The sequence below is a fragment of the Pelmatolapia mariae genome, linkage group LG16_19 (genome assembly GCF_036321145.2).
Source record: "Pelmatolapia mariae isolate MD_Pm_ZW linkage group LG16_19, Pm_UMD_F_2, whole genome shotgun sequence".
Classification (NCBI taxonomy): domain Eukaryota; kingdom Metazoa; phylum Chordata; class Actinopteri; order Cichliformes; family Cichlidae; genus Pelmatolapia; species Pelmatolapia mariae.
The window spans coordinates 41,804,897-41,827,579 of NC_086241.1; the positions used below are offsets into that span (position 1 = coordinate 41,804,897).

The 22,683-nt window shown below is 39.2% G+C and overlaps 1 protein-coding gene across 1 annotated transcript in view; it reads right to left on the bottom strand.

Annotated features, from left to right (window-relative positions):
* coch (coagulation factor C homolog, cochlin (Limulus polyphemus)) overlaps positions 1 to 14,706 on the bottom strand; it is a 32,737-nt gene extending 18,031 nt beyond the window's left edge. The window contains exons 1-14 of the mRNA XM_063499796.1: positions 14,602 to 14,706; positions 13,426 to 13,480; positions 13,275 to 13,319; positions 12,095 to 12,251; positions 10,601 to 10,734; positions 10,163 to 10,234; positions 8,534 to 8,590; positions 6,316 to 6,463; positions 5,615 to 5,718; positions 4,844 to 5,070; positions 3,790 to 3,904; positions 3,194 to 3,337; positions 2,955 to 3,111; positions 2,495 to 2,589 (exon numbers count right to left, since the gene is read on the bottom strand). Of these exons, the coding sequence (XP_063355866.1) occupies positions 2,495 to 2,589; positions 2,955 to 3,111; positions 3,194 to 3,337; positions 3,790 to 3,904; positions 4,844 to 5,070; positions 5,615 to 5,718; positions 6,316 to 6,463; positions 8,534 to 8,590; positions 10,163 to 10,234; positions 10,601 to 10,734; positions 12,095 to 12,251; positions 13,275 to 13,319; positions 13,426 to 13,459 (1,489 nt within the window). The 5' untranslated portion in view covers positions 13,460 to 13,480; positions 14,602 to 14,706. The remainder of the gene's footprint in view (positions 1 to 2,494; positions 2,590 to 2,954; positions 3,112 to 3,193; positions 3,338 to 3,789; positions 3,905 to 4,843; positions 5,071 to 5,614; positions 5,719 to 6,315; positions 6,464 to 8,533; positions 8,591 to 10,162; positions 10,235 to 10,600; positions 10,735 to 12,094; positions 12,252 to 13,274; positions 13,320 to 13,425; positions 13,481 to 14,601) is intronic.
* Positions 14,707 to 22,683: the final 7,977 nt, after the last annotated feature.

Consider the following 22,683-nt stretch of genomic DNA (forward strand, 5'->3'; position numbering starts at 1 on the left):
AGTTGGACTACGTTAAAGGGTCCAACATCTTTAATGGCAGTACAAAATCGGATGGCGTTAGACATGTTGTTGGGAGAAAAAGGGGGGCATTTGCGCGATGTTTGGGGATATGTGTTGCACCTTTATTCCAAATAACACAGCTCCCAACGACTCTGTGACCCGAGCGCTGGAAGGCCTGAGGACGTTGTCCATCACAATGCATAAGCATCCGGGAGTGGATAACCCGCTGGAAGCGTGGATGACCTCTGTCTTTGGGCAATGGAAAGGTTTCATTATGTCAATTATGGTTTCTTTGTCTGTTTTTACTGCAATATTAGCGACGTGTGGGTGTTGTTGTGTGCCTTGTATCAGAGCTTTGCTCGTAAGACTTATCAATCGTGCTGTGGGAGAATCTGATACAAAGGCAGACACCATGATGCCACTTTTGGGAAATGGGGAGTCACAGTATGAACACATTATGGTGAAAGATTTAGTGTAGTTTTATCTGCCTTAGGGCAGATAAAAAGGGGGATTTGTAGGAATGTTTAGCTTATTTTAGAGTTTAGGAATGTGTTAGATAGGATATAGAATTGTGAGACACTGACACTGCCCTGGATATAAATAAAGGCCTGACTGTGTCATGAACTTAGGAGTAGATCTTAGGAGACCCTCCCCAGTTGAACTGTGAAAGTAAGACAAAGAGGAGTTAATGCTGAGTGGAAATTCCCCAGAGGATACCTGTGTGGGGGTCTCAACATTTGTAACTTGATAACTGTGGTCTGGAAGGGAGATGGACTTTTATGACCGGGTTAGTACGCAGAGACACACACACACACACACACAGTGCTTAAACTGTTACACTCACACATCCACATGCACACTCACTCACGTGCACTCACACATACACACAGGTACGCGCACACACAGGCACTCACGTGCTCGTGCATACACACAGAGGCAGAGTTTGGACCACACCATGGGGGTTTTATGATGGGGTCGCCTCTATAAAGCTGGCTGTGACTAACAAAGGGGTGAAGATTTTTGCAGAGGGACACCGGCCTCGTCTTCCCTTCTAGAAGAATGTATGCTTAAATAAAGATGAATAAAGTTTTTGTAAAAATGACTACTGGGTCTGGTGCATCTCTGGAGGCCCGAGGAATAAAAAAGAACCGGGGTAAAACTGATTTCCCAACACTAGTTAACGTTAAAGGGATGGTTGGCTTAACAGAGCTCTGACTTTTTGTCAGCCTGGCTACAGTGCTGAAGAGAAACCTAGGGTTGTTCTTATTTTCTTCAATCAGTGACGAATAGTAAGATGTTCTAGCTTTAAGGAGGACTTTCTTATAAAGCAACAAACTATTTCTCCAGGCTAAATGATGATCTTCTAAATTTGTGACACGCCATTTCCTCTTCAGCTTACGAGTCATCTGCTTTAGGCTACGTGTTTGAGAATTATACCACGGAGTCAGGTACTTCTGATTTGAGGCACTATTTTCACAGACTTCAGTATCCAGTGTCATACGTAGTGAGGAGGTAAAATTATTAACAAGATAAGCGACCTCTGTGGGAGTAGCGTTCAGGTATCTGCTCTGTGTTGGTACTGGGCATTAAAGATGATAACAGTGGGTGGATTATATTTTTAAACTCAGTTACAGCACATTCAGTTTGGACTTTTTGAATACAAAACATGTCAGTGAAATGTTTGTGAAACAACACTACAAACAGTGACTCTGTTTCTAGTGAAACAGAGTCACTGACCCTGCATGGAACGTGTTCCATTGAACTTATTCTGGAACGGGGCTGGGTCGGGGCAGAGCAGCCAGGGGGAGAGGTTGTCAAGCCAGCTGTTTCTTTTTCATCTTGATTGCAGCAGCAGGGGGAGGAGCAACTTGAGGTCTGGCCTGGGGAGACTGCTAGTCCATGGATTCTTTGGACCCCCTACAGCCTGGCTGGCTGCCTGCACCTTAGGAAGCCTCAAAGGCAAGGACCTTTGAGGATATACTGCCTTCTAGTTTCAATCTCACTCTAGCTCAGCTTGGTAAGCTATAGAAGAGACACTGAATGCTCTTGCTGACAGAGACCTTGTAGCACTTATCAGTAAAGCTGGAATAGAAGCGGTCTTCATTGAAAGGGGACAAAGACCATAAGGACGGAGAAGTCTTCAGGTGAAGATAGCTTACTCCCAAGAGATGCACTTGGGCATGTAGCAAAGGCCATGGGACTCCATTCCTTAGCAGCCCAACAGGAATCTTCCTGTCCAGTATCCAGCGTATCCAGAGTAGTTTATCAAATTGCTCAGGAAAAACAGTCAACAAGTTTTTGCGTTCGTTTTTTTTTTTTTGCTTTTTGCAATTTCTTGCCATTACAAACAAGATTTTACAAGCTCAGTTTACACATTTTCTCTGTGTACCCCTATTACAAAAGAAAATTCTATAACACAAACAACCTTGAAAACTGAGCCTTATGAAGTGAGGAGTAACATCAAATAGTTTTAATTTATTGTTTTCACACATACCTTGCTTATGTGCAGCCATTGCTGGGCCTCTGACGTCATCGTATGATTGGCCATCTGTCACCACTATGAGAAAATTGCGACCCGGTCCTGTTCGTCTGCCATAAACAACAAATACAGTGTAACTTCTAATACAGTTAAAAAAAAAACCTGCAGAATGTAAACACAGTTTTCAGAAATTTGATTTCAGTATTTCCATTTTTGAGTATTTTAGATCGAACCTTAAGAGCACCTGACATCTGTCTCTTGTTGTGGTACAAATGTTAGCATTGTTTTCATAAAATTGCATTTTATAAAGACAAAGATTAACACTTCTTTATCATTAATTATCTCATTAAGTATTGCAAGGCCCTGCAGTTTCAAATTTAGAAGCCACTTGAATAAAATAATTTTTTAAGGCTACACTTGCAAACACTGCAGGTGTGGAGAGCTTTGCTTAGAAAGAAAACAGCGGCACTGTTACCTGAACAGGTTCTGAGTGGTGTAGCTTATGGCTGAACCGGTCGATGTTCCTCCACTCATGTAGGAGATCCTTCTCAGAGCATTGATGGCATCGTCCTTGTTTGAGTAGTCAGACAGGCCAAACTCTAACCTCTGTTCATAGGTGAACTGCACTGCACCTACAACACCAATACAGCCAGTCAGCCAACCAGCGTTAATAACGTATAAGATAGTCAGTGGTTTGCATGTTGTGAAGCTGACCAATGTGAGCTCCCACATCTGAGATTTCAAAGCTTCTTGCAATTCCTGCTAGGAATTCCAGGACAAGTTGGAAATTTCCATCCCCAACGCTAGATGAACCATCGATGAGAAAGCCGATGTTCACAGAATTGTAACAGGTTTTACCTAAAAAATACATTTTATGTCAATGTCACAGCAGAGCCACATCCATCTTAATAATCAAATGTAAATAATATGAATTAATTAATTTTGTTTCTGTAATAAACAAAATGACTTAAAAAGCTATACTGTTAATGGTGAAACCACAGCTGTAAAGAGATGATGCTGAAGAGACTGAAAGTATTTTCATGTGATAGTTGCATGTCCAAAAGATATTTGATAGTGTAGCAATTCTTTCAAAACTTTTTTTCCAAGCAGAAAACAATATTATTTCATTTTTCTTGGTCAAATCTGATATTACAAAATTAAAGAATTATTGGTATTGTTTTTATGTAAAGGTACAACTGTTAATACCTTAATATTTGATTATCAAATGTAATGTGATGGCCATGACCTGTGTGTTTTCAAAGGTATCTCCTGACAGCAGCATTACAGCAGTTGATGAAGGTGTGTCTTACTACAGAGCAGGCCGTCTAGTGAACAGAGTCTCTGAATGAGAGGTCTGATGTGTTTGGTGGTGCTGAACCAGCTGGGGATTGGATAACTGAAGAAACCGTTATCTTTACACACAGCCTGCAGGAGGACAGGTAGAAATTCTGTCATTAATACAAAACATGTTTACTGTGATTTGATGAATGCCTCTTGTGTTTGACTAAAATAATAAAATAATAATTCAAGTTTCTACTTTTATGTTGCAACTAACCACTCTCAATAACCGCAGTCATATGCTACATTTTTTTGTAGTTGTTTTTTTGTTGTCCAGCTGAGCATGGATGGACAGATTGTGCTTTTTGGAAAATTTTCAGCTAAGGCAGTTCTGTTTCAGACTTCTAGGACCTGTATCAGGTCCTTTTTGTTTTCTGGAGTCATAGACACAATACTGAACACCAACATGTTCAAGCAAAGTTGAATTCTTTGTCTGAAAACAGGATCTGTCTGAAAACTGCTGTTTGTTTAGGGTCAACATTACACAAGGTTTATATGCGATTTTGTGTTGTTTAAAGGGAACTAAAAATCCAACTCTGCAACCGTGGACACTATTAAAGTAACTTTGCATGAGTCACTGTTTAAAATAATCCCTATTTATCTTAAACCAGGGCACATTTCCTGTCTAAAACACAGCATTTTAACTTCCTTCCCCTGGCCTTAATACAAAGTCTTACTGGACTTTTGCAAACAGAAGCTTTGAACAGCAGATGGGTGAGGCTTCTGTGCTCACATCTTTGTGTCTGAGATGTCCATATTAAATATATCCTCTCTTTTGACAACAAGCATTTTCTGCACATTTACTGATCTCATTATCTTAAATTTTGGCTATTTTTAATATGTACATGCATCACTGTTTTTATATGAAAGAAAAAAAGGAGCAGCATAATGTATCCATTTTAAGTTTAAACTAAACAGGAAGGGACAATTCAGTCTAAAGTATATTTCATGTTAGAATGTCTCTCCTTATTAATGAAACATATGAACATTTATCTAACATTTAGGCAATTCAAATAACATGTGAACCTTCTTCATGAAGTCTTTGTCTCGAACCATGCTGAGCTCCTCAGGCGCTGGTTTGGCCACAGACACCAGAAAGACATTGATCCCACTCTCTCTGGCCAACATGGCCGCCTGGTCCAGGTCATCAGATGGCCAGCCATCAATTAACACCATCATCACCCGGGGGTGACCCCTTCTCCCCCCATTCTCCTGAGAGAAAAAGGTCTCTGCTGTATGCATGATGGCTTTACCTAGGAAGACCAACAACACGATAAATATTTTTACATTACCTGTTTTTTGTTTTTGTTTTTTTTGTCTAACTGATGAAAAGAATGCAGGCAGGGTGGGGAAGAGTGTCGGTGGCAACTACTGACAGAAGGACAGCAGCAAGCATGATAGGGATGGTAGTGAGAGAGAGGTAGTGATGTGATGACCAGTTTGGATTATTGTAGGGTCTACCTTACAATATAAAGCACCTTGAGGCAACTGTTGTTGTGATTTCGCGCTATATAAATAAGATTGAATTGAATTGAACTTTGCCAGGTAGTGGGTTAGATTTCCTCCACAAAATGTGGGAGACTGATGTCATACAGACATTAATGCTGTTAAAGGTGATCCTACAGCCTACTGAATCATCACATGTACTTACTTTTTTCACCTCATTTGATCATAAATGAGGAAATTTTGTCTGATTGTCACCTTTTCAAAGAGCTATGGGCTACAGGATGTGTATTTTTTTTTTAACTTTTCAATTTATAATTCAGGTTAATCAAGATATGTGTAAGTGTGTGTTACCTGTATTGGAGTCTCCTCCTAGGTAGGCCAGCTCCTTAATAGCAAACAACAGCTCTTTAGGTTGAGTGTAGTTAGTCAGTAGGAACTCTGTCCTGGGAGAGTCACTGCAGGCACATATGAAGACAAATGTTTAATGTATATGTATATATCTGCATTTTTGATGTAATAATTCTTATCTAGCCCTTAAACCTAACTTTAATCTAAACTTTAAAAAGCGTAAACCTGAGTTCACTCATAAGGGAGGTAAAAGGATTTTCAGGATTTCCAGATTTTTATGTGGCATAGTATAACTCACCATTGGATACTCTATTAAATACCCCATTTCCTTTCAGAATTGTCTAAGTTCATTGTGACACAGATTCAGCAGTCTTCAATAGATTGTTGAAGCTGTGAGTGCTGGACGTTTTCCTCACAGAGTTTGATCAATACTGAAATGATACAATTGATCATCAGTTGTTGCAGATTTGTCAACAGAACATCTATGAATGAAATGTCCTCTTTTCCATTTTTATTTGGACTAATGCCTAACAAGCTGCCTTTATTTTTTACATTTATTTACTCACCACTATCCCAAAATACCACAATTCTCAAGACTTGTTAGTATGAATGACATTGTTGGGTGGTTTAAGGCTGAGGTAAAAAGAAAGAAAAAAAGATTTTTCTGAAGTGATGGAAATGTGACTCTGTGTGGTGTGCCCGACCTGGCCTGTATTAACCCAATGTGAGGTCCTATTGGTCCGACTCTTAGCATAGCCGCCAGTTTGGCAATAAAGTTCTTCTGCAGGTTAAACCTCCGCTGCCCAATATTGCTGCTGCTGTCAATCACCATCGCAATGTCCATCTGACAATCTGCCCACACAAAAAAGTAAAGATGTTGATCCAGAGATTAACAACATTGATTATTTTTATGTTCAGTGTTACTATAGATAATAATTATTTTTGCAGTTTTTGCTTATATAACTTTCATTACATTTTATTTGACCTCTGTCTACACTCGTGTTTTGGACTTTTTCCATCCTATATAATTAAATATAATAAATAAGAACTTTTAGTGTATATGCTAAGTACGGTTGAGATATAAATGGGTGCTGGAAGATAGTTCTGTTAAGTATAAAACAGGACTAATGCTTGCACTCTTCAGTTTTGATGTATTAGTTAAAACTGAGGTTATTGTACTCGGCCCTGAAAATCTTAGAAATATGGTATCTAACCAGATTCTTACTCTGGATGGCATTACCTTGGCCTCCAGTAACACTGAGGAACCTTGGAGTCATTTTTGACCAAGACATGTCCTTCAATGTACATATTAAACAAATATGTAAGACTGCTTTCTTCCATTTGCGCAACATCTCTAAAATTAGAAATATCCTGTCTCAGTGATGCTGAAAAACTAGTTCATGCATTTATTACTTCCAGGCTGGACAACTGTAATTCATTATTATCAGGATGTCCTAAAAACTCCCTGAAAATCCTTCAGTTAATCCAAAATGCTGCAGCAAGAGTCCTGACAGGGACTAGAAAGAGAGAACATATTTCTCCTGTTTTGGCTTCCCTTCACTGGCTTCCTGTTAAATCCAGAATTGAATTCAAAATCCTGCTCCTCACATACAAGGTCTTAAATAATCAGGCCCCATCTTATCTTAATGACCTTATAGTACCATATCACCCTATTAGAGCACTTCGCTCTCGCACTGCAGGCTTACTTGTTGTTCCTAGAGTATTTAAAAGTAGAATGGGAGGGAGAGCCTTCAGTTTTCAGGCCCCTCTTCTGTGGAACCAGCTTCCAGTTTGGATTCAGGAGACAGACACTATCTCTACTTTCAAGATTAGGCTTAAAACTTTCCTTTTTGCATATAGTTAGGGCTGGACCAGGTGAACCTGAATCCTCCCTTAGTTATGCTGCAATAGACGTAGGCTGCCGGGGATTCCCATGATGCACTGAGTTTTTCCTTTCCAGTCACCTTTCTCACTCACTATGTGTTAATAGACCTATCTGCATTGAATCATTTCTGTTATTAATCTCTGTCTCTCTTCCACAGCATGTCTTTATCCTGTCTTCCTTCTCTCACCCCAACCGATCGCAGCAGATGGCCGCCCCTCCCTGAGCCTGGTTCTGCCAGAGGAATCTTCCTGTTAAAAAGGAGTTTTTCCTTCCCACTGTCGCCAAAGTGCTTGCTCATAGGGGGTCCTATGATTGTTGGGTCTTTCTCTGTATCTATTATTGTACGATCTACTGTACAATATAAAGCACCTTGAGGCGACTGCTGTTGTGATTTGGCGCTATATAAATAAAATTGAATTGAATTGAATTGCCACAATTATTACAGTCAATTAAAAAGTGCATGTGATGCTTATATATGCAGATGACTAAACTCTATTTAACCACCTTCTACAGTCATTGTTCTACAGTTACTGTTTTGTACCCATTTCAGGCTCACTTTTAAAAAAAAGTAATGCATAATAAACTCTGATGTAAACAAAAAACATAAAAAATAATAACTTAATTTAAGTTTTAATCTGTAAGCTTAAGCATCTCCAAGCAGGTGATTACCACCTGGTGGTGATTTGGATCAGATGGCAGGGGACAGGTCTGGTGTGCTCAAATGTGTAATGAAGGTGTGCTGGGAGCATCTAGCAGAAGCCCCAGTCCGTGAAATATTAGGTCTTTAGCTATTGCTGCGAACGCAAGTGTGGTTCTTTGTTACCAGACTGTTGATTTGGCCACTCCTTAAGTTCTTATTTAATTATGTCTCCCTGACCTGTATCAACATCTGTTTGAACCTGTTTGAGTGATTTTAAACAGCTACCAAACTGATATTCTATACTTGGAAACAAATCCTGAATAGAATAGAATAGAATAGAATGCCTTTATTGTCACTACACAGATGAACTGTATAACCAATGATATATACAATGTACCTTTATTCCCACCTGCCAGGGCTTTTTTCACTGATGGCTTCTTCAGCAGTTTCTTTACTGCAACACACACATTTGTACATCTTTGTAAACAGTCATTGATACAATGCATTCCTTAGCGCTTCACCCACCCTTACCCAACCATAACTAAAAACTAAAAATTCTAAGGGCTTGGCACTCATATACACACTCAAATACACACACATAAAGGTCAACTGAGGTAACACAGTATTTATGGTCGAAGCATCAAACTCCTGTTGAGTAATCCATATCCAGTATCTCTTCTATTGTGTTTATGCCTTTATATTTTCAGAATATCTCCTGTCTGAGTCACCCCTATTGCTTAAATAGGAATGGGAAGGGACTGTCATAATAAATTATGGACAGTACACATTCAAGGAGCATTTTCTGAGTAACCTGTACTTTGTATAAATTCCCTAGCTTTGGCAAGGTACTCTCTCATTAAAAAAGTATGATGTGGAACAAAGTCTGACTTGTGGAACAGGTTAATTATATTTTGTAATAAGACATTTACTTGGCAGAAAAAAAGTTAATCCTGCCAAACAGGTAATTATCTCAACCATCAAGTTATACTCACATGATCTGTATTCTGATCTGGTGGAAAAACAGCAAAAGAGAATAACAGGTCATAATGAAAGTTATGGCCCGAAAGTGGCCAGCACAGTATACAGAAGCATCTGTGCCGAGTATGGCCTGGAAGCCTCGAGGTCAAAATGGAGACACCCCCTAGGGTGGTGGAGAATGACCAAGCTAAGATCCTGTGGGACTTCCAAATACAGACACACAAAATGGTGATGGCTAATCAACCGGACATAGTAGTGGTGGACAAGCAGCCGTAGTGATAGATATAGCAATATTGAGTGACAGCAACATCAGGAAGAAGGAACACGAAAAGCTGGAGAAGTACCAAGGGCTCAGAGAAGAGCTCCAGAAGATGAGGAAGGTGAAGGTAACAGTGATCCCAGTGGTAATCAGAGCACTCGGTGCAGTGACCCCCAAGCTAGGCAAGTGACCCCAGCAGATCCCACGAACAGCAACCGAGATCTCCGTCCAGAAGAGCGCAGTCCTAGGAGCAGCTAAGATACTGCGCAGGACCCTCAAGCTCCCAGGCCTCTGGTAGAGGACCTGAGCCTGAAGACTGCCCACAGGGCGAGAGGGGATTTTTAAAAAAAATATATTTATATGTGTATATATGTGTGATACCTTCCTTTTACTTCTGTATGAGCTCCTCTTTTAATTTTGCCTTTGACTTAAGCTCAGTGCAAATAAAGAATCCACTTTTGGCTGCCCCCTTGCCACAGTGGGTTGCTCTGCTTATTTGATTTGGCAGAGTTTTATGCCGGATGTCCTTCCTGACACAACCCCAAAGGAGATTTTTGTCTCAAGCTGGAAACCAGTGATCCTTCACTTGCCAAACAAATCTGTTAACCACTAATACTAATGAAAATAAAAATCTGACAAAAGAAAGTCAAAGACATAACAAGATGAATTACCAAAAGGAAACAGTTAATTAGAAAAAGTGCTCAGATCAGAGTGGTGTCATGACACTAGGAAGCACAGACAGAACAAGAACAAATATATATTCCTAATATAAAGGTGTGTATCATTTACCTGGTCGCGCAGCTGCAGGAAGAGCTGTGGTGCTGGTCTCGCTGATCAGCTCCTGTGGAACATTAATGGGCTCTAAAACACACAGAAGGTATGATAATTAGTGGAGAAGACAGATATGCATCATTCACATCTGCAATCAAATGATGATATTAATCAATTAAAAATGGTGTTTTTGTTTTGTCTAATCCCCTGCTAATTTGCAGTTTTTAAAATATTTTTTTTCTGTTGTATAATTACAGGTAAAGCTTTCCAGTACTATATAAGTTTAAACAAACTCCAGATAAATATATATTAAAATAATGTATATATCATTCTGAAATCACAATTCTAGGTACTTTAAGCATATCTTGCAATACTCAATAAATATTAGCATTATTAGGTTATTCAAATTGGATTATTACTTAATTAAAAACAATTCACCAAAGTGGTTCCACCTACTGGTGAGGCTGAAGGAGGCGGTCCAGTGAGACAGGGCCTGTGAGTGTATACCGTGGGCATACGAGCTGATGTAGTTGTGCCGTCCCTGCAGCCTATGAACCCTAACAGGGCCCCCAGCTGGGCCCAGGATACCTCTGTATGAAAAGACAAAATAAAAGTATTATTATCACAGTGGAAAAAGATAATCATTAACAGTTATGAGAGTTGCTACTCGTGAAGTCAATTACAAATGCATCTTGAACTAATGCAGCTGGACCGAGACCTTGTTAAAAAAAAGATTTGTGTCTAAAAACACACACGTGCGCAGGAAGTTCTTTTCATAGTAAAATAAATAACTAAAAAAAACCCTTCATGGGACAAGGAGAAGACACAGCTGTGAAGGAGAAAAAAGATAAGAATAAGCATAATTTTTCTTCTCAGTGGGCCACCGAGGCCCTCTGCAGAGGAATGAGGAGGTCACTCAGGGCTGAGAACTTAATCCTCCTTTCATGCACATTCCTTCATGGTGTTGGTGTTTTGTTAAGGTTCAGCAGGCAGCCGGACTCACACTGCTCTCTATTATGTCACATCTTGGCAGCGGAACACAGAGTCTAATCCACATGTTTGAAAAAACAATTCTCACTCCAACGGCACCGCTGTGACGAGGTGTTCATGCTCTGAAAAGGCTGCTAAGAGTATCATATACAGGGAACTAAAAACAATGGCAAGAAGCAGTGGAAGTAACAAGGAAGTAATCAGTGAACCACAAAGCAAAATAACTAAATAGAGCTCCACCACCAAAAGAAAGTTGCATTAAACTAATAAATAAATAAATAAATATTAAAAAATGCTAAAAATAAATAAGTGAAGACACTGAATAAGAAGGAGAGCGTCTAATCATTAAAAATGTAACAAAAGCAAAGAAAAATTAAACTGAAGGAACTTTAGCACAATATTGAAAAAGCCTAGGTTAAAATTTTTTTTAAAACAAATTGAATTGAAAATATACACACAAAACAATACAATATACTAAATGAAAAAAAAATGAATGAAAATAAATAAAAAATGAACCAACAATACAAAATAGAATCAACTATGAGAAAAAAAACTGATTTTAAATAAATACATGAATAAAAGTTAAAAAAAAGAAAAGAAAAGAAAAATAGGAAAACAAGTAACAAAAAACCCCAAAAGAAATATGGAAATGAAAATCAGAAGATAGGAAGGATTTACTTTGTTTTCTATTTTTGTTATTTATTTATTTTTTCCATTTTCATTTTGCTTATTTTTCTGTCGGTCCTTTCAGCCAACCACGTCATGGTCCTCTAAATATTACCATGGTTTAATTGTGTAGCTTTAAAATCAAGCAAGTGTACAACATTATGTTTTAGTGTTTTCAGTGATAGACTGAAATATCACAGTTAATATTTACTATAATATGTAATTAAAACATATTTTGGTAAAAACTGAAGATAAATTTAAAAAAGTACAGCTGATATGAAAGGAAAGCTGTACCTGTGGACCGCAGCTCCACAGATGGATGAGACAGCAGCATAGACTCCTGTCCCAAACACAGACATCCTCCACTGTGTGCACTGTGGTGGACATAAAACCACCACGGTGTCCTGGGTCAGGTCTGCTCCACGTGTTGTACAGGTCACTGGATAGGGCACTGAGTGGAAAACAGAAGATGTCCAGTCAAAATGCTCCATTAAAATCCTTGATCTAGGTAGTAGGTTTCATCTTCATTAAATAGAGTAAGCTAGTTTAGTCCAGAGGCAAGACCAAGCATTTTTAAAAACAGACAGAAACATAAAAAAAGACAAACGGCAGAATACAACTAAACAGATTTCTTTATATTAAATATATAGTATTAATTTCATTATAAAATAATTTTCTAAAAAGATAAAAGGGGGAAGGAACATTTATAAAGTGTAAAAGTATAAACATATATCAAATGTAAATGTTAATAATAATAACAACAACAACAAAAAAGTAAAATATGTAAAATGCTTATAAAAACAGAAAATAGCTATGGCTATTGGTGACTTTACTACAATTGTGTTTTTTTTGTTGGTTATTTTTTGCAGCAATTACACAAATACACACACGTATTTATATATGTGTGTGTACTTTACATTTTCTACAGTGTACGATTTTAAGGAACAAAAGTGACCAGAGAACTTTTAAAAACATAAAAATGATTCAAAACGAATGAAAATGAAATTACAAGAGTAACATCATGGCTTGGAATATTATCTGTTTTTGCTGAACACTCATCATGGGCATGAATGAAAGGTGGAATGATGGTACAACAGTCATCTTTATTACTTGAAAAAACAGGAACTGAATGCACGTATTAATTTATTTTGGAACTTTGCTGATCCACACAGGGTCACAGTTCAAGGAACTCAGTCAATATCTAAGCAGGTGAACTGGAGCTTTACACAAGTTGGTCTCTTGGAAACAAACAAAAGTCTAAACAAAGTCAGATTCCAAGATCACCAGTTCAAACAACTGTATGTAAGTACAAGTTAGTGAAACACCAGCGTCCTGGTGTTATATCTCTATGGACTGAAAGAGTGCCAGCCCCTGCTTCTTTCTGGTTATGTCAGGCATCAGGCATAAAATTTGTGCCAAGTCAAATAAGTGGATCTATCTGCTGTCAGGCAATCAGGTATTTTTCAGGACTCACCACTAACTTCTGAGCCAAGTACTGAGGAGAGCAGGAAGAAAAGGCCTGATGGGGAAAAAACAGATCACACGAAGCTGTCATCATATGAAAGAAAGAAAGAAAAGAAAAAAGCAAAAAAAAGAAAAAAAAAGAAAAAAAGAACAGAAGTTACCTGTCAGAGGCAGCAGCACAGACAGCTGAGGCATTTCTGCAACAAGCTCAGTATACTGAAAAACAGATATTACATATAGTTACTCTAATAATAATGAGTATTATTTTTAAATGGTATTTTTTTAAAATGAGTTTACCCAGCCTCCTCTGGCTCATCCAGCCAAAAACAAATCATCACCTATATCTAATAAAGCAAATAGGCAAGAGCTTTCCATTGGTGTGGAGGTCTAAGTTCAGCAACATTATCTACCCCCAAAAATGAGGCCAGCTGACTACTTGAACAAAATGAATGACTAGGTTTTCATTTCCTTTCCTTGCATTCCTCATTCCCCGAATTCCAAAAGAATATTCCAAGAGAAAGACACCAGGATTCACCAGGGTTAAATTGTGAAAGAGTGATTCTAAGAGCATGAGACATTATTTTCAAACACGGACTGGCCACCACGGAGACTCCTTGGGATGCACTGGAGTGGTCAGACTCTCCCATCATCAGTATGAGATGATAAAAAACCAGTGCAGCTCTGGATGGAAATAAACATTGACACAGCTGAAATGATAAAATTCAGCTCATCGACATGATCCTACTGCAAATGCATGCCATAATCAAAGCTAAAGGTGCTCTAACAACGTATTTAATTTTGGCCATTAAACCAGTCCACAAGCTAATTATGGATTAGTCAGAAATCTAGAAATGTAGTTATGTGTGAACCACACATCACGTAAGTGAGATTAGAAAACAATGTCATCACATCACTAAAGAAGAAGAGGCAGTAAATGGTTAAATGTCATTTTATAGGTTAAGACGAAGAACAATAGTCAAGTCCACAGCCATCTCAGGAAATCATTTAAAATTTGTTTGTGACCGAATCCACCAATGACACAACAGCCAGTAACCAGTAGTGGTTTGTAAGCTCCCTATATTCCTATATACAAGGACTAATCAGAAGCCAGAAAGCAAGCCAGTACCAATCCCTAAGCTTGGCAGGTTAAACAGTCGATAAATACATTAAAAAAAGATGAAAAAAAAGCGAGATAAGTAGTTAGTAGAGGGTGTAATAAATATACAGCAAGTAAATAAAGTTATTGGTTAATCACTGTATGGATGTAAATCACCCAGCCTGTTAGTCATTTATAAAGAAAGATCTCTGAGCAGAATCAGCAGGAATCTCAGTCTTACAAACTGTTTCTTCAGCAGACGTCTCTGAGGAAAACTGTTCAGACTGTTCACACGTTATTCCCTGGAAGGAGCAGCAGGCGGTAAAATGACAATGCTGAGCTGGTGTCGATCGCCTGGCGAGAGAGAGGTAGCCCTTTAAATAAGCGTTCTCTCTCACAACACGCACACACACACACACACACACACACACACACACACACACACACACACACACACACACATTCATACACACCTTACTGTGGTGACTTCAGAAGGGGAGGGAGGAGGGGCCTCAGTGACAGATCAACCTGAGATGGAGCAGAGGAGTGAACTGCAGAAAAACTGAAAAAGCAAAACACCAATCCAGCTTTAGTTTACTAAAAAGTTTTCTTCAACATGTGTCAGTGCATTTATAAAAACAGCATTAGCCCAGTAAGATGACATCCCAAGCAAACATTCATAGTACTGCTACAGCTGATTGAGTAACTCGTTAAAGAACGACACTGAAAAAATCAGACTGCCTCCAACCTGTATCATGTTAGGGTCTTTACCTTAAAATAAAAATCACCTTGAGATAACTGTTGTTGTGCTTTAGTGCTATATAAATAAAATTGAATTGAACTGATCGACAGAATGAGCTAGATACTTTTGTACAATAACCTGAGTGGGTTTAATGAAGACATGACTTAAAAGCCCATGAGGTACACTGAAACGATTAAAAATGTGGTGCTTCTAATTTGTATTTTTTATGCTGCTTCCAGTACATTTGGAGCCCTAAATTATTGAAAGTGCAATAGCTAGCCACACCACACAGCAGGTTCAGGACAGAAAACCACATTTAAGCTTTGTTATAAACAGAGGCGCCACCAAAGGGGGGGCCAGGGAGGCACTGATCATCCCCTAAATTTGCTGGCTCCCCCAGTGGCCACCCCTGGTAAGACTGTCACATGTTGTTAATAATTCTAATAAACATGTGCACGAGAGAGGAAAACACACTACAGTGAGTTGAAACCCTGCTTAAAACAGATTATTAAGGATTTCAAAATCTTATTTGGTTTTCATATTTATTTATATTTTCAGTGATATCAAATTTAATAGCAGATAATTAAATAGGTATATAATTCTTTTTGCTCTCTCTTTTTTGCCATATTTTTCAAGTAACCTATATTTGACAACAGCATAATAAATCTGGAAATTGTGTTTTTTTGTGTGTGCTTTAGTGGCTCCCCTATCAGTGCCACTGATTACAAATTCCACAACCACAATTTTTCCATAACATTTTTTTTCCTATCAGCAACTTCAAGTGTAAAAAATATCTAGAAAAAAATGCAACCCTTTTTATGAGAAGCCAAATCAATCGCAGATTGTTTAGTTTGGTACAACTAAGCTACTTGACTTGATTTAACATATGTGGTTGTTCACATATGTAGATGTAAAGGTGGATCATCCCAGCAGATAGAGAGAGAGAAGGTTATTAGTTTACCCTGATGTCGAATGTCATTTTAACACACTCCATGCCACCAACATAAAATTCAATAATAAGAGGTCATTGTAATTTATGACATGGTCAAGTATTTCTGGAAAGACTGGGGTAAATTAACAATAAGAATCACTAAATGAATGGCCAAAGTATAAGAGCCAGAACAAGAATCCTCATGACAGGATTGGATTGTGTCTAGTGTAATATTAAAGAGAGCAAATGCTGGCTGACATATTGGAACTCACAAAAGAATCAAAGCTGCTGGGTACAGCACATTATGTCAAACACTGGGGGTTTCATTGGAGTAATACCAATATTTTTAAGAAATGAACTAAATTGGATTCTTTGCTATTAAGTCTTTAACCTCTTGATACCCTTAAGTGGACTATAAGAACCAGTTTTCATTTTAACCAAAGACCAATGAAAGAAATACTGAAAGCAAAGCTAGGGTAACTTTAGAGCTAGCTGGAATGATTAGCTGCTTTCAGTTAGCAGGCTCCGTGTTAAAGGGCAATATGCTTACCTGTCAGAGTACCTGACCAGTGACCCTGGTTTTGTATGTTGTATTCTTTGACTTGGTGTTTCTGTGGTTTGGTTTCTATATTTCTTGCTCCCTAGGTTCTTTATTGTCTCCTGATTTCCGTCTTGGGTTTTGTTTGTATGCCTTCCCTGTGTTTAGTGTATTGCCTTTTTTGTGTCTCTGTGTTAGGTTCACGTTGCTGTGTTATGTTTCCTGTTTTACTTTGAAGGTCAATGTCTTATGTGAGTGTGTCTGGTTTTGCGTCCCTAGTCTCATTAGCCCTGATTTCTCCCAGCTGTGTTTCCCTCCTGTCTCCCATTCTTTGATTGCTCCTGTGTGTGTATATAAGCCCTGTGTTTCCTTTTGCTTGTTGCTGGTCCTTCTGTGTTGTCTCCCTGTGTTCCTCTATGCTGTCATTCTTCATGTACCTCCAATCTCCGTCTCCTTGTGTTCAGGTTTTTTGTTTAAAACAAAGCATTGCGAAGGCCCACGGTGGGTGTTGATGCGATGTGATTTCTGCCCAGTGGCGGGAGTAACTATGACTCTCTTTTTTTTTTTTGAACTTTTATTGCCAAAAATAACAAGGCAATTCACATCAACAACATGACCTGAGACCAAATCTGCAGTATATAATGGTGAGGGTAATTCAAAAACTTTAAAAGGAAAAACATATATACACATATACATATACATACATACATATCAATACCTACATACCTAAGCACAGATGTAACAAGGTTAAGGCTTGAGTGTCCTTTCAAGATATTTTATAATTAGTCTCCATTTTTTCTCAAAGGTTGGCACTTTTAATTGTAGTTGAGCTGTTATCCGTTCCATCGTATAGACATGTCTAGTTTTCAGAAGCCACTGGGCAGCTGTGGGCGTTTCTGGTTTGAGCCAGTGGATTGTTATCAGTTTTCTTGCAATCATGAGGAGGAGATGTAGGAGAAAGCGCTGCTCATAGGAAAAACCATCAGGAAAGATATCCAACAAAAAGATCAGAGGATCCATTGGGAGGTTGGCTGACAATATGTTTTGTATAATGTTCTTAACATCCATCCAGTACTGTTGTATATAAACACAGTCCCAAAAGATATGCGTCTGGTCCCCCACAAACCCACACCCTCTCCAACATTTATCACAGACACTACTTTTGGATAGAAAGGTTTTCAGTGGAGTTCTAAAAAATCTTAATTTAACCTCCCAGTCGAATTCCTTCCACATTTGACTACCCACCCCTCTGTGGCAGCTACAGCAGGCACTCTCCCATGTGACATCCTCCAAAATTATATTGAGTTCCATTTCCCATTGTTGTTTTATATGATAGGTATTATCAGACATGTCAACCAGCAGTGTCTGGTAAATTAAAGACACTTGGTTTTTCAATGTACCCGACTTTTCAAGCAGTTTTATAAAATGGTTTTCCAACCCGATTGGTTCTCTTCTAATATTGTCCCAATCTTTGTGCTTTGTAATGTAGTCCCTTAACTGTAAGTATCTATAATGGTCCCCTGGGGATAAAGCATATTTAGCCCTTAACTGGGCAAAACTTTTAAAAGTATTCTTTTCAAACAGCTGATTGACTGTAATCAAGCCTTTCTCCGCCCACCTCTCAAAACTCCGATCTGACAATGATGGAAGGAACTCAATATTTCCATTTATGGGAATCGCTCGAGACATGGTCAGATTCCCTTTTAACATTTTTAACACTTGGTTCCAAATCTTTACAGTGTGCTTGACCCATGGGTTAGTTATTTTAATTTTTTTCCATGATTGTGGGTTGAGAAATGGGAGACTCCGAAGGGAGATACATGGTAATGAATACTCTTCCATAGATACCCACTGCATTTCTGGATCATGAATAATCCAGGCTGCCATTGATTTTAATTGAGCTGCCCAATAGTACATTCTGAAGTTAGGCAACTTGAGGCCCCCTTTTTCTTTTCCAGACATTAGCATTTTGAGTCTGACCCTTGGTCGTTTATTCTGCCAGATAAATTTAGATGTAATGCTTTCTAATAATTTAAATGCAGACTGTGGGATCAAAATGGGTAGGTTCTGAAATAGGAATAATAGGCGTGGAAGAATATTCATCCTTATACATTCAATCCTCCCCATAAAAGTGAGTGGGAGTAGATTCCATCTGTCCAAGTCCCCCTTAATCTCCCTGAACAACCGATCATAATTGAGTGCAAGTAACTGATTGGTTTTGGGAGTAATAATTACCCCCAAGTATCTGAAGCCCTGTTTGGAGTGTCTAAAAGACACAAGATGATCCAGCTGTGTGGGCCAGTTGCCAACAATCATTAACGCCTCAGATTTATTTGTATTTATTTTATAACCTGACACTGTACCATAATCTTCAAGGTTGCTCAGAAGGGCCGGGACAGAGGTGACCGGATTCTCTAAAAATAGCAGAATATCATCTGCAAAAAGTGACAGCTTATGTTGTGTATTGGTTTCATCTCTAATCCCTTGTATGAGAGGGTTAGATCTGATCAGTTCAGCTAACGGTTCAATACTAAGAGCAAATAAGGACGGCGATAGCACTTCACCCTGTCTAGTGCCACGGCCTAGAGAGAAAAAGTAGGAGCAGTGCCCATTAACCCTTACCCGAGACCTGGGATTTTTATATAGTGTTTGGACCCATGAGATAAAAGTCTCATTGAAGCCCATGTGCCTGAGAGTCTGTTGCAGGAAGTCCCAATCTACCCGGTCAAAGGCCTTTTCCGCATCCAGGCTCAGGAACATTGATGAGGTGTCCCTTCCCTGTGCCATAATCTGAAGATTGAGGGCCCTTCTAACATTATCTGAACCTTGCCTATGGGAAATAAAACCTGTTTGGTCCGGTTTCACTAGTTTTTTTCATATGTTTTTGGATTCTATTTGCAATGATGGCTGTAAGAATTTTTAAATCAACACAAAGCAGGCTGACAGGGTGATAAGACATGCATAAAGTCGGGTCCTTGCTTTCTTTGTGGATGACACTAATAATAGCTTCAGACCATGACCGGGGGGGATCACCTTTAAATAATGCATAATTATAAACTTTGCATAACAATGGTGTTAGCTCTTTTTCAAAAAATTTGTAATACTCCCCTGGCAGGCCATCCACTCCGGGAGACTTGTTGTTTTTCAGTTTTCCAATACTGTTTTTTATTTCTTCACTGGTGATTGGATTTGTTATTAATTCAGCTTCTTCCTGAGACAGTTTACTAAGATTGATCGGGTTAAGAAATTGTTCAATCTTCTCAATTTTATTTGGGACATTTTCTTCTTTATATAATTCCTGATAATACAGAGAAAATGCTTTTGCAACTTCCTTAGGTTGGCACACAATTTTTCCGGAGTTTGGACATTTGATTTTATGAACAACCCTACTTGATTGCTCTTTACGCAGCTGAAATGCCAGCAGTCGGCTTGCCCGATTGCCGTACTGGTAGTATCTTTGATTAGCAAAGCGTAGTTGTCCCTCCGCCTTATACGTTAGTAAATCATCCAACTTTTGCCTCTGCTCTTTCAATGAGTTCAAAGTCCCAGTATCCTTAGTTACCTGATAGACTTTTTCTAATTTCTTAATTTTGTTTTCTAGTTCTGTTTGTTCTGTTAGTCTCTCTTTTTTCAGTCTTGATGAAACAGATATAATATTACCTCTCAAATAACTTTTGGCACTCTCCCACAAGATTGAAGGAGACACCTCATTATTATCATTGAATTGAATATATTCAGACAGACTCTTTTGAAGATCTTGTCGAGTTGTTTCATTATTCAAGATAGATGCTCTCCAATATTTAAAATGATTGTTTGGATTCATTCTTAATTTCAGACAAACCGGGGCGTGATCAGAGATAGTGATTGCTTCTATGCTACACTGTCTAGCCCTATAAAGGTCCGTCCTGGGCATTAAAAACATGTCTATCCTTGAATGGCTGCGATGTACATGTGAATAAAAAGTAAAATCTTTTTCTTGGGGGTGCAACTGGCGCCACACATCCACTAGGCCCAGTTCCTTAATCATTGTATTTAAACTACAAGATTTTTTGGATTTGGGGCCATTGTGTGCCGGGAGTCTGTCGACAGCTGCTTTCAAAGTACAGTTGAAATCACCTCCCACCAAGATCATTCCTTCAGATTTTTCTGCTATTAATGATGCAATATTCTTGAAGAATTGTGGACAGTCCTTGTTTGGTGCATATAAGTTCAGTAATATAATTTTAGACCCCCCTACAGAGCCAATCACCATTACATAGCGCCCCTCCCTATCTGCAAATGTTTTTTCATGGTGGAAATATGTTGACCGGCTAACAAGAATTGCAACTCCTCTTTTTCTCCCATCCTGATAAGTAGAGCTATATTGTTGTTCAACCCACTCCCTCCTCAACTTCCTATGTTCCTTTTCAGAGAGGTGAGTCTCCTGGAGCATTGCTATGGAGCACTTAAAGTTTTTCAGTTGGTTCAGTACCTTTTTCCTTTTAATTGGACTATTCAAACCCTTTATGTTATACGAGACACAAATTAGATCTTTCATATCTTAGGCTCAAATCCTGTACAGACAAAACTAAATTATTATACTCAATGAAATAGTGGTCCACAATTGGTCTCAGGCCAAGATAAACAAAAACATTTAGAATTAAACAAACAAAGAACATTAAGAACAATAGCTTCCACATACCCGACTGGATCAATAACAACCTGAGTAATCCAGTCCCTGATGTATCCTGGGCAGAGGGTGGTGACGAGTCCTCCGTGGGGGAAAAACACAATGTGTTACTTCGTCGCTGTTGCCCGCTCGCAGAGCGGCTCATTGCGGCTATATAAGCGGGGAAGTTGGTGTCCACTTGTGTGCGCACTTTCCATCCATTGTACAAGCAAAATTTCGTTATCTTTTCCTAACATTTATGTCCAAGAAAAACTAAAATTAACTCGGTGGGAGTAACATCTCAGTCCTCCATGAAGAAAGTTTTCATTTCAGCAAGGGCGAGGGTCACACCTACCCTAGTTCCCTCAGCGGACCATCGGGACCAGGCTATCTCCGTTTCCATGCGCTCCCTCTGGTTGACTCGCACTTGTATCCCCAGCTCTTGAAGCGTCGGCAGGGCTTCCGTCAAACTGGAGAAAGTCTTCTCACCACCATCCTTGAACAGTCTCAGTTTTGCTGGAAACACACATTTGGCTCTGATGTTTTTCAGCTTTAATTGCTTTACCGCATCTCGTACCAGTGCCCTCCTCTTTTGCAGTTCCGGGGAAAAATCATGGTCAAAATATATCTGCGTGCCCTTATATAAGACACGCTTCTGATCCCAGGCTTGTCGTAGAATGGTCTCTTTCACAGAGAAGTCCCAAAATTTGACCACCAGTGAGCGCGGTGCTGCGTCAGGGTTCTTGGGTTTAGCAGCGAGGGCTCTGTGTGCTCGCTCTATTCCAATGTTAAGATCAGCGGGAAGTTGAAGAGTTGATTTACACAGCTCCAGCACAAACAGCTTAACATCTCTCCCCTCACTCCCTTCTGGTACACGATAGATCCTCAAGTTGTTTCACCTTAGTCTATTTTGCATGTCCTCGCATCGTGCAGTGAGATCCATTTCTCTATGCAACAAGTACCGGAGGGCTCGTTCATGACGCCTGGTGGAGTCTTCGTTGTCGCCAATCTGCTCCTCCATCTCCGTTGTTCTGTTTTCCAGCTTTGTCATATCTTCTCTCAGATTCTTAAAAGACGCCTCCAATCTCGTCAGAGCTTGCAGTGTTTCCATATGCCCGTCTTTGTTATCTTTTCTTATCTTCTCCAGTTCTGCTAATATCCTCGTATCTGCATCACGAGTGCTAGCAGTAGCATTAGCATCTGCATTCGAGGACAGAGTTGGTTGCTTCAAATGCTCGCCTTTATCTTTATTTTGATCCTGTTTGCTGGATCCCTTGCCTCTCAGGGACGATGCCATGTTGGTTAGAATGGAAATTGCCGAGTTTTAAAAACTGTAGATTAATGTATTAATCTGGACGGAGCTCGTTCCCTATGCTGCCTGACTAGATCATGGCGTCACCGGAAGCCAACTATGACTCTCTTAAGGTAGCCAAATGCCTCGTCATCTAATTAGTGACACGCATG